This window comes from Macaca mulatta, chromosome 8 (genome assembly GCF_049350105.2).
Source record: "Macaca mulatta isolate MMU2019108-1 chromosome 8, T2T-MMU8v2.0, whole genome shotgun sequence".
Lineage (NCBI taxonomy): Eukaryota > Metazoa > Chordata > Mammalia > Primates > Cercopithecidae > Macaca > Macaca mulatta.
The window spans coordinates 7,548,776-7,574,149 of NC_133413.1; the positions used below are offsets into that span (position 1 = coordinate 7,548,776).

At 37.6% G+C, this 25,374-nt stretch overlaps 1 protein-coding gene across 2 annotated transcripts in view; it reads left to right on the forward strand.

Moving 5' to 3' along the window:
- Positions 1-25,374, forward strand: part of AGPAT5 (1-acylglycerol-3-phosphate O-acyltransferase 5) — a 53,995-nt gene that overhangs the window by 15,348 nt on the left and 13,273 nt on the right. The window contains 4 exon segments of one of the 2 annotated variants that reach the window (NM_001257833.1): positions 1,458-1,527; positions 7,073-7,188; positions 8,921-9,010; positions 17,969-18,059. In NM_001257833.1, the coding sequence (NP_001244762.1) occupies positions 1,458-1,527; positions 7,073-7,188; positions 8,921-9,010; positions 17,969-18,059 (367 nt within the window). 2 annotated transcript variants of the gene reach the window in all.

Sequence of the window (25,374 nt, forward strand, 5' to 3'; positions counted from 1 at the left end):
AAATCAGTGCATACTCAACGGTCTTGATGCAATTCCGGCTTGTTGGTAAGAGAATGGGGATTTACTCACAAGCGAGCATGTCATTTTTAACTCTGAACAGATCAAACTATTGGTTTTACTCATTTATGCCATCGATAAACTTTATGAATAAAAACTCACTGGGCAAATATTTAAACATACTACATACATAGCACTGTGCAGTTTCTAAGGAACGTAATGGAAACTTTAGTCACATCCCTGGCTTCCAGAACTTTATGTTATCTAGGTGCATTTGTCTGCAAAGTTGTTGGGTTAATTGTCCCTTTCTTTCCTCTCTTTTTAAGATATTAATAAATAATGTCATGACCAAAATATAATCCTTATGGACAAGGTAGATCTAAAAATAGCCTTAGCTAATTTATAATATTGCATAATCCATGATGACAAGATGCAGAAACAAAAATGCCCTAAATAAAAACCTAGCACCATTAGCAGCCATTTCCTTTTAAGTCTTTACGAGTATACTCCCAGTTTCTTGAAAAATTTATTCTAAAATATGTAAGACACACAAAACAGCAGAAACACTAATACAGGTACATTGAACACCTGTGTACCTACCACCCAGTTTAAAAATAAACTGGCTGTTGGACCAGAAGCTCACTGTGTGCTTCTCACCAGCTCCTCCCTCATGCTGGAAGTTGCCCTTTTGTTGAACTCTGTTCTTGGTGGAGATGGAGTGAGTCCTAATCATGGAACCATGTTTCTCTCATACTTACAGAATAAAGTTTAAATCTTTAGCATGGAATTCAAAAGACTTCTGGCATTCCAGTTCAGAGCCACCCTTCTGGTCTCCTTGCTCCTCCGCCCGACACTGCCCGTGTACCCAACAGGCCTCCAGGGTTACTGCTTCCATTCATTCTTATTCTCATGACGTTTTCCTTCCTCTCATCTGCCAAAATCACACCTAATGATCCTCCTGCTCTGCAGTTTACAGTTCTTTAAAATTAAAAAAGGTTGTGTAGCCTTCTAGTTTCCTGAAAAAAGAAAAAACAGATTTTAAACATAAAAAAGTACCATATTTTCATAGTATTTGCATTATGTCTCATTACAGTTCCTGTGGACATGTCTTTCTCTTACTAGATTGATTGTAGGCTCTTTGAAGGAAGATTTATGTTATGAACAGTGTTTTATATATTGTTAGCAATCAATAAATGCTTGTTATATTTTTCTCATGAGGATATTGATTATTCTATTTTAATTTATGACCATTAACCTGTCCTATACATAACTGCTTTGTGGACATGAGCAGTTTTGATCTCTGAGGCTCCTGTGAGGAATCTAATTTTTGTTAATCATGGATGGAAATATTCACAGCATCATTCATCAGTTTCTTCACATTGTCTTCCTTTGTATATTACAGTATATTACAGATGTTTTAAAATATCAAAGTAATGTGTTTTTTTTGTTTTATTTTTTAGATATTGCTATATGGAGATTTGCCAAAAAATAAAGAAAATATAATATATTTAGCAAATCATCAAAGCACAGGTTTGTATTTCATTTGCATGAAACGTAGGTTTTTCTACAGATGGCACATGGGCATTCAAAATACCATTCTTATATTTAAATGAAGTGGGTTTTTTAAAACATCGATTTTCTGTGCAGATATTACACCTGTTCTTGTATTTTTGTGATTTTACTTTTTGGAAAGTCAGAAACTTGAAAGCTATGAATTTTCCTAAATTTACCTTCTCCCTCTGTTGGATGTAAGTAAGCTATTTTCTTACTTGCTTGGTTTGTTTTTCCTTTGTGTAGTGTATTCATTCTTTTTGTAAGTGATGTTTCTAGAAGTAGCCTTGGGTGGAAGTGTAGATATACATTTTACATTTTTGATTGCTAAGCTGCAGAAAGGCTGTATTGGTATGTGAGTACTCATTTCCTTACTATGCTAGTCATTTCTAATGTCTGCACTTCCTTTCCTTCTTCAAATGGGTTTGGTTTAATTCTAGTTTGCTGCTGTTCCATCAGAGGAATTGCAGAGGACTGGTCTTCAAAATAGTGCAGTATATACTTTAGGTTAAGATACTTCTAAAAACCTTTGCATTTTTAAGTAATTCTAGAGTCCCAAGAATTTGCAAAACAGTACATTGTAGTCCTATGACCCTTTCAGCAATATTTTCCCAATGGTGACATCTTAATACAATTGTAGCACAGTAGCAGGATCAGGAAATTGTCATTGGGAAAGGTACTTTTTAATTCTCCAAATAATTCAGCCCTCCAAGAAATCCTACTTCTTATGTTTTCAAACCTGTAGCTAGCTACTTTTGGTGCATATTCCTAAATTCCATTTTTATTGCTTTAAAAAATGTTATACCTAGAAGCTCAAAGCTAAAAACAGCTTGATCAATATTGTACTCTTAAGCTAAAAACAACCTGATCAATATAGTACTCTTAAGGGAAATCACTTATGCCTGTGACTTTTTTAAAATTTTCTTTCTGTCAGCTGTCTCTTCATGATTTTGTGGTTTTTATTACTACTTATACCATAGATGAGGTATAGAAAGTATAAAAAGTTAAAAGTGCATTTTTCTCAATTTAGTGAAGTAATGATTACATTCAGATTTATAGGACAAGAGTTGAAGCTACAAGGGGTTGATAGGAATTTTGATGTATCTGTGTATTTTCCCCAACTTTATTATGTGACTGGTTCAGACTGTTTTATCTAATTACATTTCACTCTCGGCAAAAATAGCAAAACAGTCAACCAATGGTCAGTGCTGCTGAGAACTCTGATCTGTGCCGACATATTGGCCGTTTTACTTCTAACACCATTCTGCTGTTCCTGTCCTGCCGCTGACGGATGTTTCTACCAGGTTTCAAATATCAAATAAAAGGGATCCGTGGGCCCAGTACAGGGAGTGGCTCTTGATAGCTTTGATTTTCCTACATTTCCTTTATATCGATCCAGTGTTAATTTCGTGTAGAGTTGTCTTTCTGTTTAACAGGATTCTCTTAAAATTCCTTCTTCAGTTTCCCTGCCAGCTTTTCTTTGTCCAGGTTTCAGTATAAACTCCACTCGATTAACAGAGCTCTCCAGTAGTGACTCGTGGAGTAAGTTCTCTGAACATTTCTGGAAGTGTTGCTGATAGTGATAATAATGATAACTACTACTGTTAATTTGTATGCTTACTACATATTGGCTTTTATATATATTATATATATTCCTTCAGATTGAGGACTTCTAGAAAACATCTATGAAAAAACAGATTAAAAAACAAAAACAGAAAACAATTCTACTTGTATTTGGGACCAGAGGTACTATGGGAAGGATAATCTTCATCCTCAGACCACACTGACCTGAATTTCATTTATCAGTTTAGAGAACCACTTCCCCTTCCCTTCACCCTAGCTCCAAGTGCCTGTGACTTTGTATCACTGCTCTGGCACCAGATCCTGATCCCAGCAGGATTTGAGAAGGCTGCTTTTTGAAAGCCTTCCTTTTAAAATTCGATAACTTGGGAAAATACTAGGTGAGTGATTTTAAATTTCTTTAGAATTACAGGCTTTAGTCAGTATATGACAGAGCCTTTTCCTAGAAAAAAATGTGCATATAAAAATGTATATGTAGTTTTAGGGTTTCAGAGACCCCTAAAGCCTAGCCATAGACATGGTTCATTGTCCGATCGTGTTTAGGTACCCTTGTAAAACCCTTCTGAGATGTTAGGAATCACAGTGGAGTATCTCTGAAAATGTAATTAGCAGAGAGAACATTTCAAAGACTGCTGTTCTGCTTAGACTTTCTTGTTTGTCTTCTGCCAGGCTTGCCAGAATAAATGAGTTTCCTGGCCTGATACTCAAAAGAATTAACATTTAAATTAGTCTCTCTCTTCCCTTGTTTTCACTTGACATATCCTTGTCTCTACATTCTGTCTCTGTCTCTGTTAACTCATTTCTCTCTGGAGTCAGCAGGATACAGTGACTGTTATTCCTTCCCCTTATCCTTCAACAATCTACGTTTGATACTATTTGCCAATTTTTTCTTTTTCTTTTTTTTTTTTTTTTGAGACAGAGTTTCGCTGTTGTTGCCCAGGCTGGAGTGCAATGGTGCGATCTCGGCTCACTGCAACCTTCGCCTCCTGGGTTCAAGCCATTCTCCTGCCTTAGCCTGCCAAGTAGCTGGGATTACAGGCATGCACCACCACACTTGGCTAATTTTGTATTTTCAGTAGAGATGGGTTCTCACCATGTTGGTCAGGCTGGTCTTGAACTCCTGACCTCAGGTGATCTGCCTGCCTTGGCCTCCCAAAGTTCAGGGATTACAGGCGTGAGCCACTGCTCCCCACCTACTATTTGCCTTTTTATTCTTATGAAATGTTCCCTTTTCTTGGTTTAAGCGTCAATTTTCTTATTGAACAGTGTGCATGGTGAGTAGAATATTATAAAAAGGCACGGACTTTGGAGTCAGAGAGACCCAGGTTCCTGTTTGACATTGCAGAAATGCTGTTCTGCAACAGGCTGTGTGTCAGTGGGCAAATTACTTATCTCTCAGAGCCTTATTGGTAAGGAGTGAGTGCTGGCTCCTTTAGGCCCTTTACAGAGGCTATCTCCTAATCCTGGTAGAGTACCTGGCTCATAGATGGCATTTAAAAGTGGTTGTGATGCCAGTCATAGCTCACCATTAGCATAACACTGGATCCATGGTAGGGAAGCGCTGCACATGCAGTATCTCTTAAGACTACACAGGGCCCTCATGAATTAGGAACTGCTCTTTCATGACGATAGGGATGAGGAAATTAGACTTGCTGCCTCTCACTGCCTTCTACTCCTCTCCTCCAAGTTAGTGGGAACAATGACACTGCTTTGGGTTGATCGCCATGGAAGAGTCTCACATAGCCAAATTTATTGCTATCTTAGTTAAATTATGCCAGAACACAAAATATGAATAGTTACTGTCAAAGTAATATAATCTCAACTGTAACTGAGATAGTCAGAAACTATCTGTAATCTGGTGTCCTATCTGAAACATAGCTGAGAATAAACAAGAAATAAAGATGATTCAGTAGCAAATACTGGTGGCGCAAAGCTTGCATATTTTGACTACTTAAGCTAGTTGTTAAATGTTTCCACTAAAATTTTCAAGTTTAAGGGCATAGCCCAGGGCAGCTTATTATGAACATGACGTACCTTGAAAATCTTATACTTTCTCTTAAAAGTTCTTGGGAGGGGCATCTGAGGCCATAATATAACCATAAACCCGTTTGTTTTAAAATAAAATCCATTTTTAAAATTCTTCCAAATTAAGAAAAAATAATTGTTGCAGGAAAAGATGCTAAACCTGGTTTTTAACTTTGTACCCCAACTATATTTCCAAGATGTGCTTTAGCCTGGGAACCATACAGAACCATACAGAATTAGTTCTCAATTTAGTCAATTTATTGACTGCTTACTTTTGCATTTGGTACAGGTATAACAGGATTGATTATATGGTTTCTAAGACATGACTAGAAGGAAATATGTTTATCAGTTATTATTTGTTTGATCTAAATTAGAAGGGGCTAGGGAGAGGACTTCAACAGGAAATTATATACTTTAGAGAAACGTGATCATTGATAGCCCAATAGTGTAGATATCTCAACCCAATAACACAGGTGGTGTCTGTCTCTGGGATCATACACTGTAGGGGAGCATCTTTGCAAGCAACATTCTACTTTTAGGAAGCCATAACAAAAGTTTCATATATATAATAATTGTAAGTCTTCAGTCATCAAGAAAAAGTTAACTTGTGAATGATAATCCCTGATTAAAAAGAGATGTATAATAATTGCTAAGACATTTTTCTGGGTTAATTTTTAGTATTAAAATGGCTGAATCTTCTTTGGGATATTCTGACTAGTATGGTTCATTGTCTAACGGATTTCACATAGCTGAGAGCTAATCATCCTGTAATCTGTGGAAGACTCTCCTCTTCGGCTAAAACTTTATTGTAATTCCTTTAAATCCTCAGCTTTTATTTTCTACAGATTTTTTTTTTTTTTAAACATTTCCTTCCTCTGACTCACTCCTTTTGTTCTCATTTTGTGGCCTGAGGACCTGGGTGATGCTGGAACTGTTGTTTTCACAGATTCTTAACGATTTTCTTTTCGAGTATCAATTGAGCTCATGTGTGTATTAACTAGAGAAGTCTCCCTTCATTCTTATATGTTTTCATACATTTCATTCTTATATGTTTTCTTTCTCATCAAGAAATAGAGTAGTTTGTAGCCATTTAATTTCAAATCTAAGTTTCTGTGGTTCTTAAGACCTTTATCATTTGTCTTCTTAATTTCACTTCATTTCCTCTTTAAACCGTGTCCTCTGTTTCCCATCTTCTGCACCCACATTGCCGCTTCCTGTTTGTTTTATTGGCAAGGGCCACTCTCTGTGTTGGGAATTTTTTCTTTTTGAAAGCTCAACTAACAACTTCTAGGAAGTTTTTTGTTGCTGCTGTTATCAACTCATACCATCTTACCCTTGTTTTTGCAACCCTTTGTTAATAACATATTTATTTAACTAATTATTAGCAGCCTGGGATCGTTTTTCTTGGTTACATAAAGAACGCATGTATCTACCCAGCACTATTGTAAGGCATGTGAGACCTTTGTTTGATTGCTGTCCTAACCTAGTACCAAGTCCTAAAAACTCATTAGTAAAAGATAAACTGTCTTTGCCTTTTGCCGAACATACGTATACACACACAGAATATTTAGTTGCAATTCATAGTTTCATTTGGCCATTTTTTGTTTATAATTTCCACTTTCTCATTAAAAAAAAATCTTTGTTTTCTAGGCTTTAGGATTTAGAGAAGCTCATTTTATTCCATATACATGCTGCTGTTGGATTACTTAGGTATTTTGTGACTGTGTTTTATCTTTGAAATAAAAAGCCTTTCAAGAAATGCAAAAAAATCTCAAAAAACAGAAAATGTATATTTTTAAAATATCTCAGATTGATTTAAAAAAATTTTAAACATCCTAATCACAGTACTTTTGAAGCACATTCCAGTACAACTTGTGAAGAGGTTCATGTACGTACTAACTGGGTCCTGTCTCTGCAGTTGACTGGATTGTTGCTGACATCTTGGCCATCAGGCAGAATGCGCTAGGACATGTGCGCTATGTGCTGAAAGAAGGATTAAAGTGGCTCCCATTGTATGGGTTTTATTTTGCTCAGGTAATTTGTTTCCATGCTTTTCTCTATATATATGTAGTTTATAAATTTTGTTTTGTTTTGTTTTGAGACGGTCGCACTTTGTTGCTCAGACTGAGTGCAGTGTTGTGAACACAGCTCACTGCAGCCTTGACCTGTGGGGCTCAAGTGAACCTCCTGCCTCAGCCTCAAGTAGTTGGGACTGTGGGTACCCACCACCATGCCTGGCTAAATTTGTATTTTTTGTAGAGATGGGGTCTCGCTGTGTTGCCCAGGCTGGTCTTGGACTCAAGCAATCTGCCTGCCTCAGCCTCCCCAAATGCTGAGATTATAGTTCAAACTGCCATACCCAACCCTATAAAAATGTTATATTTTAAAATTTAACATGTATTTCATGTAAATGTATAGTTTTTAAAATGGGTTTAATAGTTTATTCTCAATTGAAGTAATTTGGTTTGGTATTTTTAGTGGTGTGTACTTATATACCTGTCTGATTATCCATATACAGTTTTCCTTCAGCATCTGTGGGGATTGGTTTTAGGACCACCACAGATACCAAAATCTAAAATACAATGCTCAAGACCCTTATATAGAATGGGATAGTATTTGCATATAACCTGTGCACTACTTTAAATCATCTCTAGATTACTTATAATATCTAATACATTATAAATGCCATGTAAACGGTTGTTATACTTTATTTTTATTTGTATTATTTTAATTGTATTATTTTTTATTTTTATTCACATATTTTTGATCTGTGATTTGTTGAATCTGCAGATGTGGAACACATGGATATGAAGGACCAGCTGCAGTAAAATGAAAGAGCAAAAATGCAAACGTACAAAGATCAAACAAATAGGAAATTTAAAGGCATAGAATTTGATACGCAATTACATTAAACTATTGATAACAGTAATTAGTGATCTGTATGATATTTTTTAAAAAAGCTGTATATATAAAACTTATTTTCTCCAGTTCTGGAGGCTAGACATCCAAGATCAAGGTGTTGACAGGGTTAGTTTCTCCCAAGGTCTCTCTGCCTGGCTTGCAGACAGCAGCCTTCTTCCTGTGTCTTCATGTGGTTTTTTTCCCTGTGCCCAAGCACCCCTGGCATTGCTTCCTCTTCTTAGAAGGACTAATCACACTGGATGACTAATCCTTCTACAGAGACTTCTAAGGTCCCACTCTGAGGCCCTTTTTTAACCTTAATTACCACCTCTAAGTGCCCTCTCTCTGAATACAGTCACAGTGGGAACTATTAGGGCTTTAGTAGACTGACTTGGGGGAACACAGTTCTGTCCATAACAATGCCACAGAAATATCTGTAGCAGGATTGATTTTTTAAAATCCCTAAAGATCGTGAGTATTGACATTTTAAGGACGCTTTTTAGTGACTCCGTAATAAGTGGGTGGAAGAATTGGGAGTTAAATCCATCTGATTGATCAGGTTTTTTTATTTTAAAAAACGTATATTTAAGAAAGAAAGCATTTTCATTTTAACTGCCAACAAAACTAAAGTTCATGTATTTTCCAATACAGTGTCACATGCAGTTTTTTTGAATTATGTTGAGACAAGGTAATTTTTCAGCTAAATGTTCTGTAGAAGCTAATATTTGAAGACATTAAATATAGATTAAATTCTGAAATGTAGTTTATATTCTGTACTTTTTGAAAGAAAAGTTGCCTTTTTGATGACTCTGGCCAATCATTATTTTAAAAGTAAAACTTCTTTCTCCCAATTTTATTGTGGCAGCATGGAGGAATCTATGTAAAGCGAAGTGCCAAATTTAATGAGAAAGAGATGCGAAACAAGTTGCAGAGCTATGTGAACGCAGGAACTCCAGTAAGAACCTACCCGGTTTTATTTTTCTTACCAGCTCTCAGTTTCTAAATTTAAGAATTAAATTAAAATCTAAGAATTGTTTTGAAAATATATTTTCCCATGTGTAATTACTAATTCAGAGTTACACTGAGGTAACAGAAACCCTCTAAGTACAGGTAAGCAGGTTTTTCAGCCATCAGAAAGATTGTTGTAAACAACTAGGTCCTTTGCTGGTCAGTGGACCTTAAAGAGGAATAAAAAGAGCATTTGGTGTCTTTCAGAGTCTATAAATAGAACTAACTGCATTTTAACCTGACATTTAAGCTACTTTAAGAGCTCATCTTACTTCTTGTCTTCTTTACTATCAGATTTAGTTTTAGAAGCAGCAACTGTTTTCTGTTAGTGGAAATTTGGAATGGCTTACATATACAGAAAAACCAAAAAAGGATGAATCTCTATACAAATGTCAAATCATTCAGTGGAAATAATATTTTATAAAACTTTATTCCACAAAAGTGGGGAGAGTTCAATCTGCTATGTGTAGAATGCTGATTGCTGCCAATGGCTTTTCCCCTGGTTCCCGCCTAAGACAAAGCATCATGCTTACCAGGACTACTTGGGCTTTCTCTTTCGGTGCATGACAGCATGACATGTGCTCAGAAGCTTAGCTCACGTGCACAGGCCTTCCTCTTCTTTTCTGGCTCCCTCCCTCTGTCTTCCCTCCTCTCCTGTTGCCCTCCTCTCACTAGGGGTCCTGGGCAGCAGCTGGAGCTCATGGTAAAGGAAGAGTTCTTCACGGTCAGCTGGTAAAGTGCCCGGTGCAAGCATTGTTTATTCACATGCCTCTTCTAGGTGTTTGTTCTTCACAGTCAGCTGGTAAAGTGCCCGGTGTGAGCATTGTTTATTCACATGCCTCTTATAGGTGTTTTTGTATTAGGACATTGCATCCTGTTCTGGGCATGTGTGGGGTGACAGAAGCAGAATGGAATGAGATGAACAGTGACCCTTTATCCTGTTATAGCTCACCCTTGAGAACCAAGCTTGGTGTTTTCAAAGGGTCTGTTTAGTCTGAAACAGTGTGGTGAATTTGGGCAGAATTGTGGTCATTGTATGTAGGTCTCCAAAAGACAGAATAAGTTGGTAATACGGTTTATCGACTTCTTACAAAAAAAATTAAAATTTAAAAATCACGAATTTATACCTTAAAGTGTCCATCCCACTTCTCTCCCAGCTGTCCAGTCACCCCAGCCATGGATGACTGCTGTGGAGTTTCTTCTGTGTCCTGCTGTGGGCATTGTATATATGAAGCAAATGAAGATAGCTGCCTGTTGGGTGATGTTGGCATTCTATGCACAGTGGTCCCTTGCTTTTTTGCCCCTACGAATATAGCTGTCAGTGGCACTAGGGCTGAAAAAATCAGCTCTGTACACTTGTCATGTGTCTGTTTCTCCAGCTGCCTTCATGAGTTTCTTCTTGTTTTTGGTTTGCAGCAGTTTAAGTATCATATATCTGAGTGTCATTTAAAAATTTTTACCTGGATTGGTCCTCTGAGCTTGGATCTATGATTTGGTGTCTGTTATTAATTTTGGAAATTTCTTTACTCTTATTTCTTTAAATATTATTCCTACTGCAGTCTTTCTTCTCCAGTTATGTTTGTGTTGGCTCATTTGTCACTGTTCTTTAGTTCTTAGACGCATTATTCATTGTTTTTAAAAATTTTTTTTTACACCCCCTTCCCTTTTTTCTTTTTTTGTTACAGTTTGGATGATTTCTGTTGACCCACCTTTGAGTTCACAGATTCTTCCTTTGGCTGTGTTGAGTCTACTGGTGAACCAGTTGAAGGCACTCTTCATCTCTGCTACTGCGTGTTTCATTCCTCACATTTCCCTTCGACCCTGTTTCATAGTTTCCATCTCTGTGCTAGAATATCTATCTGATCATAAAGCTTAATCACTTTTTCCACTTGAACCTTTATCATTTTATTATATTTGCGGTTCTCTTAAATTCCCTGCTTGATAATTCCAACATCTGGGCCATGTCTGAGTCTGGAAATTTTGATTGCTTTGTCTCTTCAGATTGTACTTTATCTTGCCTTTGTCACACTTCCTAAGATTCTGCCGAATGCTAGGGCTTTTTTGTAAGACAGTAGAAATGGAGGCAAGGTGTCTTGATACCTGGAAATGGATAGACTTGTCTTTCTGCTCAGCCTTTGGTGTTGAGGAGTTGAGTCAGTCCACTCAGGAGGTGCACTGGATTTGGGTTTTGCTCATGTGCTTTTTCTCACAGCTTCAGGTTTCTATAGCTGCATTACTTTGTGTGTAGGCTGGGGACATCCTCCCGATAGAGCTTTTCCTCAGTGTCTGTTTCACACTCAGCATTTTCACATGGCACCTCGGAGTGGCTCTCCTCTTTGTGCCTTTCCCCACTGTACTTCTCTGATACTTGTTACTGAACTCTCGCTAGTTCGGTGGTAGAAGGAGAAGGAAGGGAAGTGTCTTTATTCTTAGGGAGAATCTCAGGGGTGGAGCCTTCTCTGCTCCTGCCTTGCTTCTGGCTGTAAGTCTTGCCCAGGATGTATTCCTGCCTTCACTAAGAATTTTTCCCTGTTCTCTTCGCTCAGCCTCATCGAGTATTCATCCGTGCCCCATGGGTAGCAGGGTTTTGTTGCCCCTGTTCATCAGTTTCCGGCTGCTGTTCCATAGGAAACGTACAGAGAAGGATGTGGGCTGGGCCCTGAGCCTTTCCCACAGGGCTGCTGTTCCATCCCGCAAGCCTACAGCCAGTCTTCCCTGACCCCAGTGTGTTTTCCTTTTTCTTTATCTTGTGAGTACACAGGAGGTCTGTGGGTCGAGCCTGTAAATTGTGCTGCATTCTCCTTGTGTCTGTAGCCCAGGAGTTCATCTGTTCCAACAGCTTATGCTTGGCTTTCTGCACAATTGTTAAAATTTTTAGCTAAATGTTAGCATTGGCCCCCAAGTAAACAAGCACTTGCATCTTGTTTCTCCTTTGAGTTTTTTGTCTTTCCTTAGACTTTTGGATTAATTGGTTGCCTTGCAACCTTTCGGCTCTCTGAAGGATCTGAGAAAAGTCATGAATCTACAGTTTGTCAGTGTTGTTGTTGCTGTAGGGTTGGGAGTAGTATTCCTTCAGCATTCTACATACTTCATGGAAGCCTCCTCTCATTTTTGGTTAATAAATTTCAAAACTTGGAACAATATTAGATTTACAGAAACGTCAGAAAGAACAGAGTGTTCCCATTTATTTATTCTTTATCTAGCTTTTTTTTTTGAGTTGGAGTCTCGGTCTGTCACCCAGGCTGGAGTGCAGTGGCACGATCTTGGCTCACTGCAACCTCTGCCTCCTGGGTTCAAACAATTCTCCTGTCTGAGCCTTCTGAGTAGCTGGGATTACAGGCATGTGCGACGATGCCCGGCTAAATTTTGTATTTTTAGTAGAGACAGGACTTCACCATGTTGGCCAGGCTGGTCTCGGACTCCTGACCTCGTGATCTACCAGCCTCAGCCTTCCACAGTGCTGGGATTACAGGCTTGAGCCACCACGCCCAGCCTTCTTCATCTAGCTTTAACATCTAATGTTGACATCTTACATAACATGGTATATATTTGTCAAAACTAAGAAATAAACGTTGGTACCACACTGTTAATTGTACTACAGATTTTTATTCAGACTTTACCGGGTTTTCCACTAATGTCCTTTTTCTGTTCTAAAATACAATCCAGAATAGATACAAATCTATTCACCTTCAGTGTTTTAAATTTATTGTTTTTCGTTATATGAAGTGCTATATGGTTTTTATCAAATCTGTTATTTTGGTTTTAATCTTCAAGCTTGTCTTTGTTTCTTTAAGTGTTAAAGGCATAATTTAAAAGGTGTGTAGATGTGTTGGGTTATTTCAGTGCCTAAAGTCCTGTCTGAGTCTGTTGTTTTTTGCTGGTTCTTGCTCATGGTACTTTCTTTCCTTGTTTGCTCTGTTAGCTTCCTTTGCTTCTGGCTGTATTTGGTAAGTTATTTGTGGAAATCAGTTGAAGCCTCAGGTGGGAGTGTCTTTCTCCAGAGAACATTTCTGCCTGTTTTAGCTGGGCCGCTTCAGGCTCCTCTAGTGTGGGCCCCACCCAAACCAAATTCTGAGTTGAAGGTGAACTGAGCCATTCAGGCAGTGCGACCAGGGTTGTAGATGCACAGGAGACCTGCTCACCTCTCATTTACTTTCACCCTGAAAGTGGAGCCTTTGGTGTTTCCTTCTGATTCTCTCTTCACATTTATATTGGAAGGTCTGTGGGCTTTGGTTTCTGTTCCCCTCATCTTCTGAGTCTTGTAAAACAAAGTTCTGTTTTATGCTTACTTCTGCTTTACTGTGTTTGCTTAATTTCGGTCTTAACATCTTGCCAACTCTTGGGTACTTTTAAAATAATGTTATATCCAGCTTTTTAAGTTGTTTTCAGTAGGAAGCTTGGTTCAAATAACCTAGTCTGTTATGGGCTACCAGAATAGCCTTCCTGTTTTTTGTGGGCAAAATTCCAGCCTTTTATGTTCCTAGTGCAGTATGGATAACAGACTGGCAGGTTCAAGAGGCAGTGCTGAGCAGCTGTCGCTGTCTCAGGTGGGGCTTCTAAGAATCTGGATGGTTGTTTCATTTCTTAATATGTACGCCGTGTGAGAGCAGGTACATCTTACTCAGGTTCTTGATGATTCTTTTCTTTCTGAAGGTGGATTAAGTAAGTGACATGGTAGAATATGTTAAGCCAGTTTTCATGTGGCTTAATAGTTCTAGTGAATCTATTTCATGATTATATCAGCTCTTATTTGGTATTAGTATTTAAGAAATGCAGAATTTTGTTTCAAAAATTATATTTGTATTATAAATTGTGAAGAAATACATCTCCATAATTATTGCTGGGACAATGCAGTATTTTATTAAGGTACTTATTGGTTGTGGATGCAAATGAAGCATACTTGTGATAAAAATAACTAATGGAAGTCATTTGGTTAGAATATGAGCTAGTAAAACTTACGGCACAAATATGGAGACTTACACTTTTTCTTCCAGTTTTCACTTAAGGTCCTTTTCAGATAAGAGGCAGCCTGGTGGATAAGAGTATTGGTTTTGAAATTAGATTCATGTTTAAATCCCAGATCTTCTGTTTAATCTTTATTTCAGGTAGATTTTCTGGATAACTTGCTATAGCTTATACATCAGTACTTGACACTTCAATTTTATGTTATGAAGAGATGACTTCCTTCCTTAAACCTCACAAACCAACCTCTGCTAGCTTCTGACTTTTCTTCTGTCACTTCCTTACCTCTCTCAGCCTTCAGAGAATTAAACGGAGTTAGGGCCTTGCTCTGGATTAGGATTTGCCTTAAGGGAATGTTGTGGCTGTTTAATGTTTTATCTAGAGCACTCAAACTTTCTCGTTTTCAGCAATAAGGCTGTTTTGCTTTCTAATCATTCTTGTGTTCAATGATGTAGCACTTTTAATTCTCTTTAAGAACTTTTTCTTTGCATCCACAACTTGGCTGTTTGGTGCAAAGGGCCTAGCTTTTGGCCCGCCTTGGCTTTCAACATAGTTTCCTCACTAAGCCGTTTCTAGCTATTGATGTAAAATGAGAGACATGCGACTCTTCCTTTCACTGAAACGCTTAGTGGCCATTATAGGGTTATTAATTGGCCTAATTTCAATGTTGTTGTATCTCAGGGAATAGGGAAGCCCAAGGGGCGGCAGAGATAAAGAGAGACAGGGGAACGGGCCATCAGTGGAGCAGTCAGAACACACACGACATGTATCAATTAAATTTGTCATCTTATATGGGTGCAATTCATGCCACCCCCAAACAATTACAATAGTAACATCAGAGATCACAGATCACAATAACAGATATAATAATATGAAATATTGTGAGAATTACTAAAATATGCCACAGAGATGTGCAGTGAGCACATACTGTTGGAAAAATGGCACCAGTAGACTTGCTCGATGCAAGGTTGTCATAAACCTTCAACGGGAAAAAATGCAATTTCTGTGAAGCTCAGTAAAGCGAAGCATGATAAAATGAGGTGAGCCTATCGCTCCTAAGAATGTTCCTGTACAAGGTTTTTGCATCTGTTACTTGCTTTTTCCTATTTATAAATAGTATCTTTTTTGAGAACGTATTTTTTTATTTTTATAAATTTAATGTATCTTTTGAAGAACATACTTTTAAGCTTAATTTATAGATTTTTTTTTCTCTCATAATTTCCGTTTTTTATATCCTATTTAAGAAGTCCTTGCCAAACTCCAGGTTGCTAAGATTTTCTCCTTTATTTTCTTCTGGAAATTTTAGAGTTTTGCTTTTACATTTAGTTCTAGGATTTATTTCTAATTAATATTTTTATATGGTATAAGGTCGAAGTTTATATTTTTTAAATATAGATAACCGTCACTATAGAAAAGATTATTTTCCCCCAATGTTTGAAATAAGTAGACTGAATATAGATGGGTCTGTTATCCCTAGATCAGTGGACTATTTGTTCTGTTATGTTGATCTATATGTGTATCCTTATGCCAATACCATACTGTCTTAATAATGCTTGCTTTGTAATAAATTTTTAAATACTGTAGTTGTCTTCTAAATTTGTTCTTTCTTTTCAAAGTTGTTTGGGCTATTTTAGGTTATTTGCATTTCTATATGAACTACAGAATTCGCTTGACAGTTTCTACCCAAAGTTTGTGGGCTTTTCATTTTGATTGTATCGAAGGTATAGATGAATTTGGGAAGAATTGATATAACAGGACTGAATCTTTGGGTTCATGAACATAACCTGTATTTGTTTACTTATTTCTTTATTTATCTCAGTGTGTTTTGTAGTTTAATGTACAGATTTGCACATCTGTTGCCAGATATATCCCTAAGAATTTTAGTTTTTGATGCTATTGTAGAAGACATATAAAACATTTTCAAGTTTTTGATCGTTGACCTAGGCATATAATTTTTTAATATACCAACCTTGCTAAACTTAATCATTATCTGGTAACTTAAAAAAGATATTCCTTAGGATTTCCTACATAAGCAATCACGTCATTGTTATAGAAATAACAGTTTTACTTTGTCCTTTTTAGTCTTGATGGCTTTTATTTCTTTTTCTTGCCAAATTTTCTGGCTAGACCTCCTAGTACAGCGTTGAGTAGAACTGGTGTGAGGGAAATCCTTTCCATATTCCTCATCTTTAGGGAAAAGCATTCATTCTTTTACCCATTCTTTAGGTCCTAGCCCCATTGCCCTTCCTAAATTTCTTCTCATCATTTTCCTTCATCACACCTTGTTCTTTTTCTTTGCAATCATATCATGATATGTACCTACATGTTTTTATTAGTCTGTTTAATGTATTTCTTTTCCTTACTTGTCCATGAAGGGAAGGACCATGTGTGTTGTTATCCTGTGTGCATTTTCTGGAACATAATAAGTTTATAAGAAATAGTTTCCGAATTAGCTCTGAATGAATTCACTCTTTCTTGTTGTCTGTCAGTGTTCTTTTAAATTAAACATCAAGACACAGCAAATGATACCACATGAGTTATTAACCTTTGAAATAATCATTTTATTTATAAATGATTGAGTTAAAAGCTGATAGCCCACAGTAGTTGCTTTCATGGCTTTGAATATAAACCTTACTGATACAAAATACATTTTCATGAAAATGAATGTGGTTTTTAGAACTAGCTTTAATGTTTGTCTTCCCGTTTTTCCTTCTAGTTACTGGAATATAATAAGGAATTTTGTATTTTTTTTCCAAATTTTACCCATTTTTCTACATTTTCTTAACAGATCTGATCAATCTTCATTATTAAAGACACATATAGTATCTGTTAATTTCTAAGTCCGGCGTGGGTGTTGAGACTATTACATGAATGAACAAAAAGCTTGCATATTTGCATGGAAGCTGAAAGTACAACATTTTCAGATACCATTATACCAGTATCTAAAGAAAAAACTCAGTCCCACGTAGGTTTTTCAGTAGGAGCTTTATCATCAGAGGCCATCCAGATGAAGGAAGGCTTCTGTACCAGATGTACAGAGGTAGACAGTATTGTCTGAGTACCGTCTGAGATCTGGCAAGAATGGATCCAATGAACATAGTTTTCTCCCATGAGCTCCTGTCTTGTTTTCTGTATTCTGTTTGTATCTGAAAAGATTTAGTATGCATATCTTATTTTTGTCTTTCGGCTGTCAATCAAAGTTATTAGTGTAGATTTTGTAACTCGGTTCTCAAGTTAGGAGTTTTTGCTGTATAATTTTAATGTTTCTGTTTTTACTTTCCTAAGCAGATAAGTGTAAAAACTTAGACTAATTGATTACTTATTAAACATCCAGCTTGATATTCTTCTTTATATTATTTTAGTTTCAGTTTATATAACAAATGAGGTTACTTATAAATAAAATTTTAAATGCACTAAAGGAGCTATGTAAAATAGGAATTTCGTGTGAAGCTTTTGAATGTGAACATTTTGAACCTTTTGCATGGTGGGAATTTGGTATATGATTTTCCTCAAATGAGGTACTTTTTAGTGTTGGTACTTAAGGATACTGATTTCTAAAATTTATATTTCTAAAAATGACATTTTACAGGATCTCAAAGGGAAAAAAGTCATTGAGGCTTTGTATGAGTCAGCATTTCATGGCCTATTTTTAGTTAGTGAATTATTAGCGTGTAATTAGAAATGTTTTTAGATTCTTCATGGCTGACCTACCAATGAATGTAGCACTGCATTTAAAATATATTTCACTTTATGTTCAGACTTAATTGAATTGTTACATTTTGTTTGCTCTGCCTGAAATGAAGGTCACGTGTAAATAAATATACATTTTCTCCTACTGTAGGAAATACTCTCTTAGCATTAGTAGGTTTAGCTTTTTAAGTTAACAACAATAACAACAACAAAGCTCACACCAAATAAACCAAATTTGCTCTATGTCCCACAGATGTATCTTGTGATTTTTCCAGAAGGTACAAGGTATAATCCAGAGCAAACAAAAGTCCTTTCAGCTAGTCAGGCATTTGCTGCCCAACGTGGTAAGTAAAAATTTGACAGTGTTTGAACAAATAAGATAATAACATTTTTAGTTTTTCTTCCTGGAAAAGATACTTTTGTTTTACAATTGAAAGAATGAATGTATTCATTCCTTGAATTAATGTACATATTATCTCTTAGGAAATGAAGTTTCTTCTCCTTAATTCACTTGCATGCTATTATTACATATATCTGAGAAATTGAGTTCAAGTGCTTGTTACGATACATATTCTTGTGCCATGGATTTATTTAAAATCTATCTAAGAACATGATTATGTAGATGGAAGCTTTTTCTACAGTGTAGGTTATGTGTAATGGAGCTTCTGTTTTGTAAGTTGACAGACGTAAGTTGGAGTCCGAACTTGGACTTTTATTAGCTGTATGGTTGCACCTTGCAAGTTGCGTAATGAGACTGAGCTTGCTTCTTCATCTCTTAAAAGAACATATGCCTTGTAAGTAGATCTAAATCTGTGTGAGAATTAGATTAGAAAATATGTCAAGTTTCTAATGGAGAAGTTACACAAAGTTGGCTCACAGTGCTTGGAAGCTATTAATGTCCTCAATAATGGTAATGTTCTTAATATCCGTATTTTAGAAAATTGGATAATTGATACACCAATAAGTTATGCAATTTAACCAAATTGGGAAGTATAGAGAAAACAGTGGCTATGCTATGTTCTTAGAGGTGTCTTTGAAGCTTGACTATGATTTAGTATGTGATCTCCAAATGCTGATAGTCACTTACTGAGCAAATACCTTGTTTGTGACATTACGCCAGGGCCTGTGACAGTGTCATCTAATGGAACTTTCTGCAATAATGGTGAAGTTCTTTATCTGTTCTGTCCAGTGTGCTGGCTCCGACCAGTGTGGTTTTTGAGCATTCAACATGTAACTAGTGCATGCAATGAATTTTTAATTTTATTTAATTTTAGTTTAATTAAAAATGATAAGGGGGAGCTTTTACAAGGTTCTTACAATATGACATCATTTGTAACAGTACATTTAAAAAATGCCCGTTTGTTTTTAAACACATGTCCTATTGAGGAGTGGTTCAGAATAGGAGGGTTCAGTTTGTCTCTCAATCTGTCAGCTCCCTTTTGACTTTCACTGCTTCCTCTGTCTAGTAGACATCACGTTCTGTCATTTCAGTTGCTCTTTTGCAACGCCATTATCTCTGTTGCCCTTTTCCCATTTATTAAACAGAACAAAATAAAAACCCCTCTCTCTCAAATTTATGTTTTCCTCTTCCTAGCACCCACTTTTCCCCCTTTCCGTAACAGCCAAAGTCTTCTGAATCTGTAGTCTACCTTTGTTGTAAGCACTGTTTTCAGTACTCACTCTGCCCTCAATTTGTTTTGGTCTGATCTGAAATTCTCTCCCTAGACTTCTGTGGGGCTGTTCGTTATCCTCCCAACTCTCTGGTGATTACTTCCTAGCCTTCCAGCCTCTTTCTGCTTTTTTCCCTGCTTCATGTGTTACTTCCAATGTCAGGTTTTGGTCTTAATAATTTCACTTTTCGTTTCTCATGGTGGTCTTCCTCTAAATCCATGGCCTGAGCCACTGTTTACTTAACTGGTGATGACTCACAAAAGCTTCCTCCCCTCCATATCTCTCTGCCTAACTCTAGACCCATTTGTACAATTGTCCACTAGAGAGCTTCGTTTGACTGGCCCAAAGGGATGTCTCAAACTCAGCATATTGAAGATAGAATTTATCCTTCCAGCCGGGCACGGTGGCTCAAGCCTGTAATCCCAGCACTTTGGGAGGCTGAGACGGGCGGATCACAAGGTCAGGAGATCGAGACCATCCTGGCTAACACGGTGAAACCCCGTCTCTACTAAAAAATACAAAAAAAAAACTAGCCGGGCGAGGTGGCGGGCGCCTGTGGTCCCAGCTACTCCGGAGGCTGAGGCAGGAGAATGGCGTAAACCCGGGAGGCGGAGCTTGCAGTGAGCTGAGATCTGGCCACTGCACTCCAGCCTGGGCGACAGAGCCAGACTCAGTCTCAAAAAAAAAAAAAAGAATTTATCCTTCCATGCATACACTCATATTTCTTGTCTTGGTAACTCCATCATTCAGTTTTTTTGCCTAAGTTTTATTCACAGAAAGAACAAATTGATAGCAGTTGCATACCTCTTATAGGAAACTTAGACATGGAGGAAGAAGCTGTTCATACGGGGTCTTGCAGAAGTGCAGGCACTGCGGTAATATTTCAACTTTTCTCAGCTGTATGAAGGGTTTTGTTTTAACTCATTTTCCTTGGTATTGTTTTAGATATTTGGCTTTCTAGTGGTTTTAAGGAATTTGGAATTAAATGTATCTTAATCTGCTACCTGAACCCATTAAAGTGGGCCCCTATGGTGGTTTTTTTGTTGTTGTTTTGTTTTGTTTTTAACTGCCATGGTTAAAACCATAGTAGCTAGCGAAGGTGACATACTTAAGCTTTTTGAACTCTCATAATAGAAAACAGAAATGTAATGGTGTGTCTGTAATGGCAAACCATATATCTAGAATTTGCATGTTATTCATAGGATGAATAACACTGGCGATTATAGAGATTCGAGAGTCCTTTCAAAACATGAGAACAAAGGGAATAAGCTACAAAGCAATTTCTTTCTTTGTAGACAACTGAATAAACATTATTTTTATGTCTCAAACATCATATGAACAAATTTAGTTGGCAAATAGCAAGCTAATAATAATTTATAATATAGGATATTAATATACTTAATATTGCAAAAGTGCTTCCTAATTAGTAAGAAAAGACATAAACCAGAAAAATGGGAAAAGGGCATGAATAAGAAATTCAAGATATACAAATGACCCACACACTTGAACAAGTATTTCTTCTTTCTCATAATCAAAGTAGAAATTAAATTAATACTTTGAAGCCAACTTCTGAAAGTCAGCATAGCAAACAAGAAAGCTAGTGCTCAGCTCTGGGTGGTAACGGCACTCTCACCCTTAAGAAGGGGTATTTGCTTCCTATGGCTGCTCTCAGGAATTGCCACAAACTTGGTGGCTTAAAACACCACACATTTCTTCTCTTACAGTTGAGAAGTCTGGAAAGGGTCTCACTTAGCTGAAGTCAAGGTGTTGGCAGAGCTACAGTCCTTTGTGGAGGCTCCTGGGGGGAGGCCCTGTTCTCTTGTGTGGAGTCCTGTGCGTGGCTGAATGCTCTGCTTTCACCACCTTGAAGTTCGTCTGGAAATGGCACTGGGTCGCCCGCACCACGGAGCTGACTCTGGTTCTCCCTCCTCCTCACTTGCTCTGAACCTGTGTTTTTGGCTCATTTCTAACCTGTCTTTTCTTGGCCCTTCTGCAGCTCTTGTCTGCCCCAGCCCTGGGGTCTGCCCATCCCAATGCTGGGCTGTTCTGTTCCTGCCCTGCCTTTCCTCAGCCCTTGGCAACCCTGTTTGTTTTTTCCCTTCCTTAGCAGTGGAGAACATTATAAGATCAATGCTGACTGCCTTCTGCAGCCAAGCCAGGCCATTTCATTTCAGCCCAGCCAAGTCTGTGCGGAGCAGTTTTTATTTTTCTCCTTTTGACTACTCTTATGGTTTTCATGGATTTTTTTTCTCCTCACATTCAAGGATTTTTTGCCTTCAGAAAGTAATGTTTCTCTGGAAACAGTGTACCCAATATCCCTTTTGATTTCAAAATCTTAATGTGGACTCTCTTGACTTGATTTCTTTGGAAGAAACTGCTGAAGCTGCCATGTCTAAGAAGAAAACTTTGGAGAAAAATTTTCTTCTTAGACATGGCAGCGTCAACAGTTTCTAAGCTCTTGATTCCATCTGCCCTATCTCCATCATTGCGTCAGTCAGCCTTACTTCTCTGCTGGGATTTCTCCCAGCTTGCAAATATACTCCCATTCTGAAATAACTAAGTCTGTAGCTGTGCAAAGAGAAGTTTGGGCCCCTTGCTTTCTTGTATTTGACTCCATCCAGTCTCCAGAAATGTATCCCACTTCTGACTTACCAGTGACCTCCAAAGCATCATATGATTTGTGTCAGTTGTCATATTTGTTAACTTTCAGCATTTTTATAACTTTATAACCAGAAAACAATTTTAACTTTATTGTAGAAATAAACAACGGAGTATTATTTTTCTTTATGAAGATAAATATCACCTCCTCTTCCTTTAAACATTCTCTTCCCTTGGTGTTTGTATTACATTGGTTTCCCCCCTTTTTTTTATTTCCTGGCTTGTCCTATTCCCTGTTATTATTTTTACCTTTTTTTTTTTTAATATGGATGTTTCCATAGTCTGTATTTCTTGCCTTTTCATCTTCTGCCCTTTATTATTCTCAGCCACTGCCATTACTTCAGTTATCCATTCCCACGATTTCCACATGCTTAGCTTTGGTTGATTCTTGCCATTTTACAGACCATATTTCCAACTACTTCTAGAATGTTTTGTTACTTCAACCTCAGTATGCCCAATTTGAACTCATCTTCTCTCTCCCCCCTTTCTTCCTTCTTTCTTTCACTCTCTCTCCCTTCCTTCTTTTCCTTCCTTTCCTCCCTCCCTTTCTTCCTTCCCTCACTCGTTCTCTCTCGCTTTCTCTCCTTCTCTGTTTCTTTCTGTTTTCTTTCTTTATTCTCCTCCCTCCCTCCCTTCCTTCTCTCGCCCGCTCCCCAACTCCCAGGCTAAAGCAGTCCTCCTGAGTAGTTAGGACTGCAGACACACACATGCCACGGCGCCCAGCTCAATGTTCTCTTTCTTTCCCTGCCTGCTGCCCTCCCACTTCTCTCTTTGCATGGCAGGGGCGTGCACGCCGGCATGCTCTGCATGTCTTCCTCCTGGCCGTTCCCCATCTAGTTATGGCGTGGCCTTGTCTATGCCTTCTGGAGCAGAAGCCTAGTTATTGTTTTTCTCCTTTTCCCCTGTGACCACATTCAGTCAGTTGCTGATTCACTATATATTTGGTGTTCACTTTATTACATTTTATCTTTTCAGTTTTCACTGCTTCATTCCTAATTCAGGACTTTGTTGCTTTATGACTGAATGTCCAAAACTCTTTGTGAAACTTAGAACTGTTATTCTTTGCACCTAGATTCAGTCTGTTCTTTGGCCTCCAATCCTTGTGCTCCTACAGATCAGTGTTTATTCTGAAGCTTACAGCAGTGTGACCTGGTGTGTTTGTCACACTTAGCCCCTCCTGCTCTGCACAAGTGCTCCAGAGGCCTCCCGGGTCCCTGCTTCTGTACCTTTGTTCACAAGTCCTTCTGCCCGCCGTTGTGTGCTGTATACCTCCACGTTGGCGTCTCTCCAGTGTGCTTTTCCCTGAAGCTTTCACCAATCAGATATGTGTGATTTCAAAAAACCCTGAAGTATGAGTAATATTTTTACCTTCTGAGAATATCTTCTATCTCTTTTAAGACATTCTGTCATGTCCTGTAGCTATTTAAATTTTTTTATTGTCTCATTAATCTTTAACTGATTTATAGTTTCAGAATAGTATCTTATTAATTATGGCATAGAAAAATACTGAACCAGACATTATAAGGTCTTTCTAGCTGTGTGACTTTGAGCAAGATTTTCTCTCTCTGAGCCTCAATTACTTAATTTCTGAGAATCAAGTGAGATAATATATATTAAATACATTGCAGACTAAATTCTGTGTATAAATGTAAAATTCTCTACAGGGATCATTAAAGTTTTTTTGTCCAGTGTATTTTCATTTATTCATAATGTTTCCAAAATGTAATACTAACTGCAAAATTTTAGTTATACTCAACCAGTACCGCAAATGACCCTTAGGGAGAAACTCAGTCAAAGGGTATGCTAGGCCGTCGTTAGCATTAAATAGAAATTCAGGAGCTCTGGAAAGGGAAACAAGGCAAAGCAGGTATCAGAACAGACACTAGATCGTGACCAGGAAGAAGTAACTGAATAGCTACCACATTTCTCTGTTTGGGCTCAGGCCTTTATGTAGCTCCCTGGAAAGTAGTCAGATCTCAATATGGTTGTCTCAAGCTAGAGCAGTTAATTAAGAATATGTCATTATTTGGGTTTCTCTCTATCGAAATTCTAATTGGCCTCGATATTATTACTATAAAATTGTTTTTGTTTTAACTCTTATCACTGTTGAGAGTTGGTGACCGCTTGGTCAGAGGTTGTAAATAATTCCCCGTGTGGACTAGAGTTTATTATGAGCTCTGGTTTAGAAATGGAAAGTGACTTTGGAGTTATCCAAGAAGGGCCAGGTTTTATTTGTTTTAATAGTAAAAGCTTCTCATATTATTCTAACCATTGGAAATTAATAGACCATTTGTTAATAAATCCAGGAAAGAGTTTGCTGTGGTTTATTTTTTTCTCACCTCACATATTGGCACCTCACTGAACCCACTTTTTGAGCTTCAGTTCCCACCACTGCACTGAAAATATCGATCAAGATGTCATGGACCCTCCATTGTGCCTGGGAGTCATGTCTCAGTTCTGGGCCTTTCAAGTGTCTTCCAGCAAACGCAGCTGAGCACTTTGCTCTTCCTGAGCTGTTTTCTTCTGGCGCACCTGTGTCACCACCACAGTCCCCTTGTTTTTCCTCATCTTCATTGGCTATCCCTTTTCAAGAGTTGGATACTAAAACCGGGACTATGTAGGATTTGGATTTGATACAGACAATTTGATACAGAAAATGTTTGGAATAATTGAAGCTATTCCCAGTGTATTCCTTCATTAGAAGATTTTTTTTTTAGTTTTGTTTACATATCATTAATGGCTATGATTCATGTCACAAAGCTATTTTTTTTAAACTTTCATGATAATTCATTTCCCTTTATGTTTTAAAAATACTACCTTTCTGTCTTTATTTCCCTACTAACTTACTTGGATTCTAGTAATTAGTTGTTTTAGTGAACACCACAGAGTGATGTTTTGAAACTTTGGACTTCATAAAGTTGGATGAGCTCCAGTAGCAAAGAAGGAAGTGTTAACTAGTTTAATTGACAAATAAATGCTTCCCAGCTTGGTATGTGATTGAGATTTTTGTTGTAAGTTCGTGAATCAGTTTAACTGCCCCTGCCCTGGGGACTAAAGTCAGATATGTGCTTGTGGGAATCTTTGTCTTTCCCACACCACCCTGCATTTTAAAAACTCTTGTGTGGGACAGTCCCACCATGTAATAGCTGTTCTTCCTTACTCAGCTGCTTTCCCTGGAGAGAGGCCAGTAGAAAATCTAGACTAGTTTTGTGTAGTCTATTTTCATGTCACTTATTGAGAACTACTGTTTTCTGTTACATTGTCAGTAAATATTTTAATCAAGGAAAAGGGAGGTAATAGGAAGGAGAGGAGAACAAAATCCTTAACCCT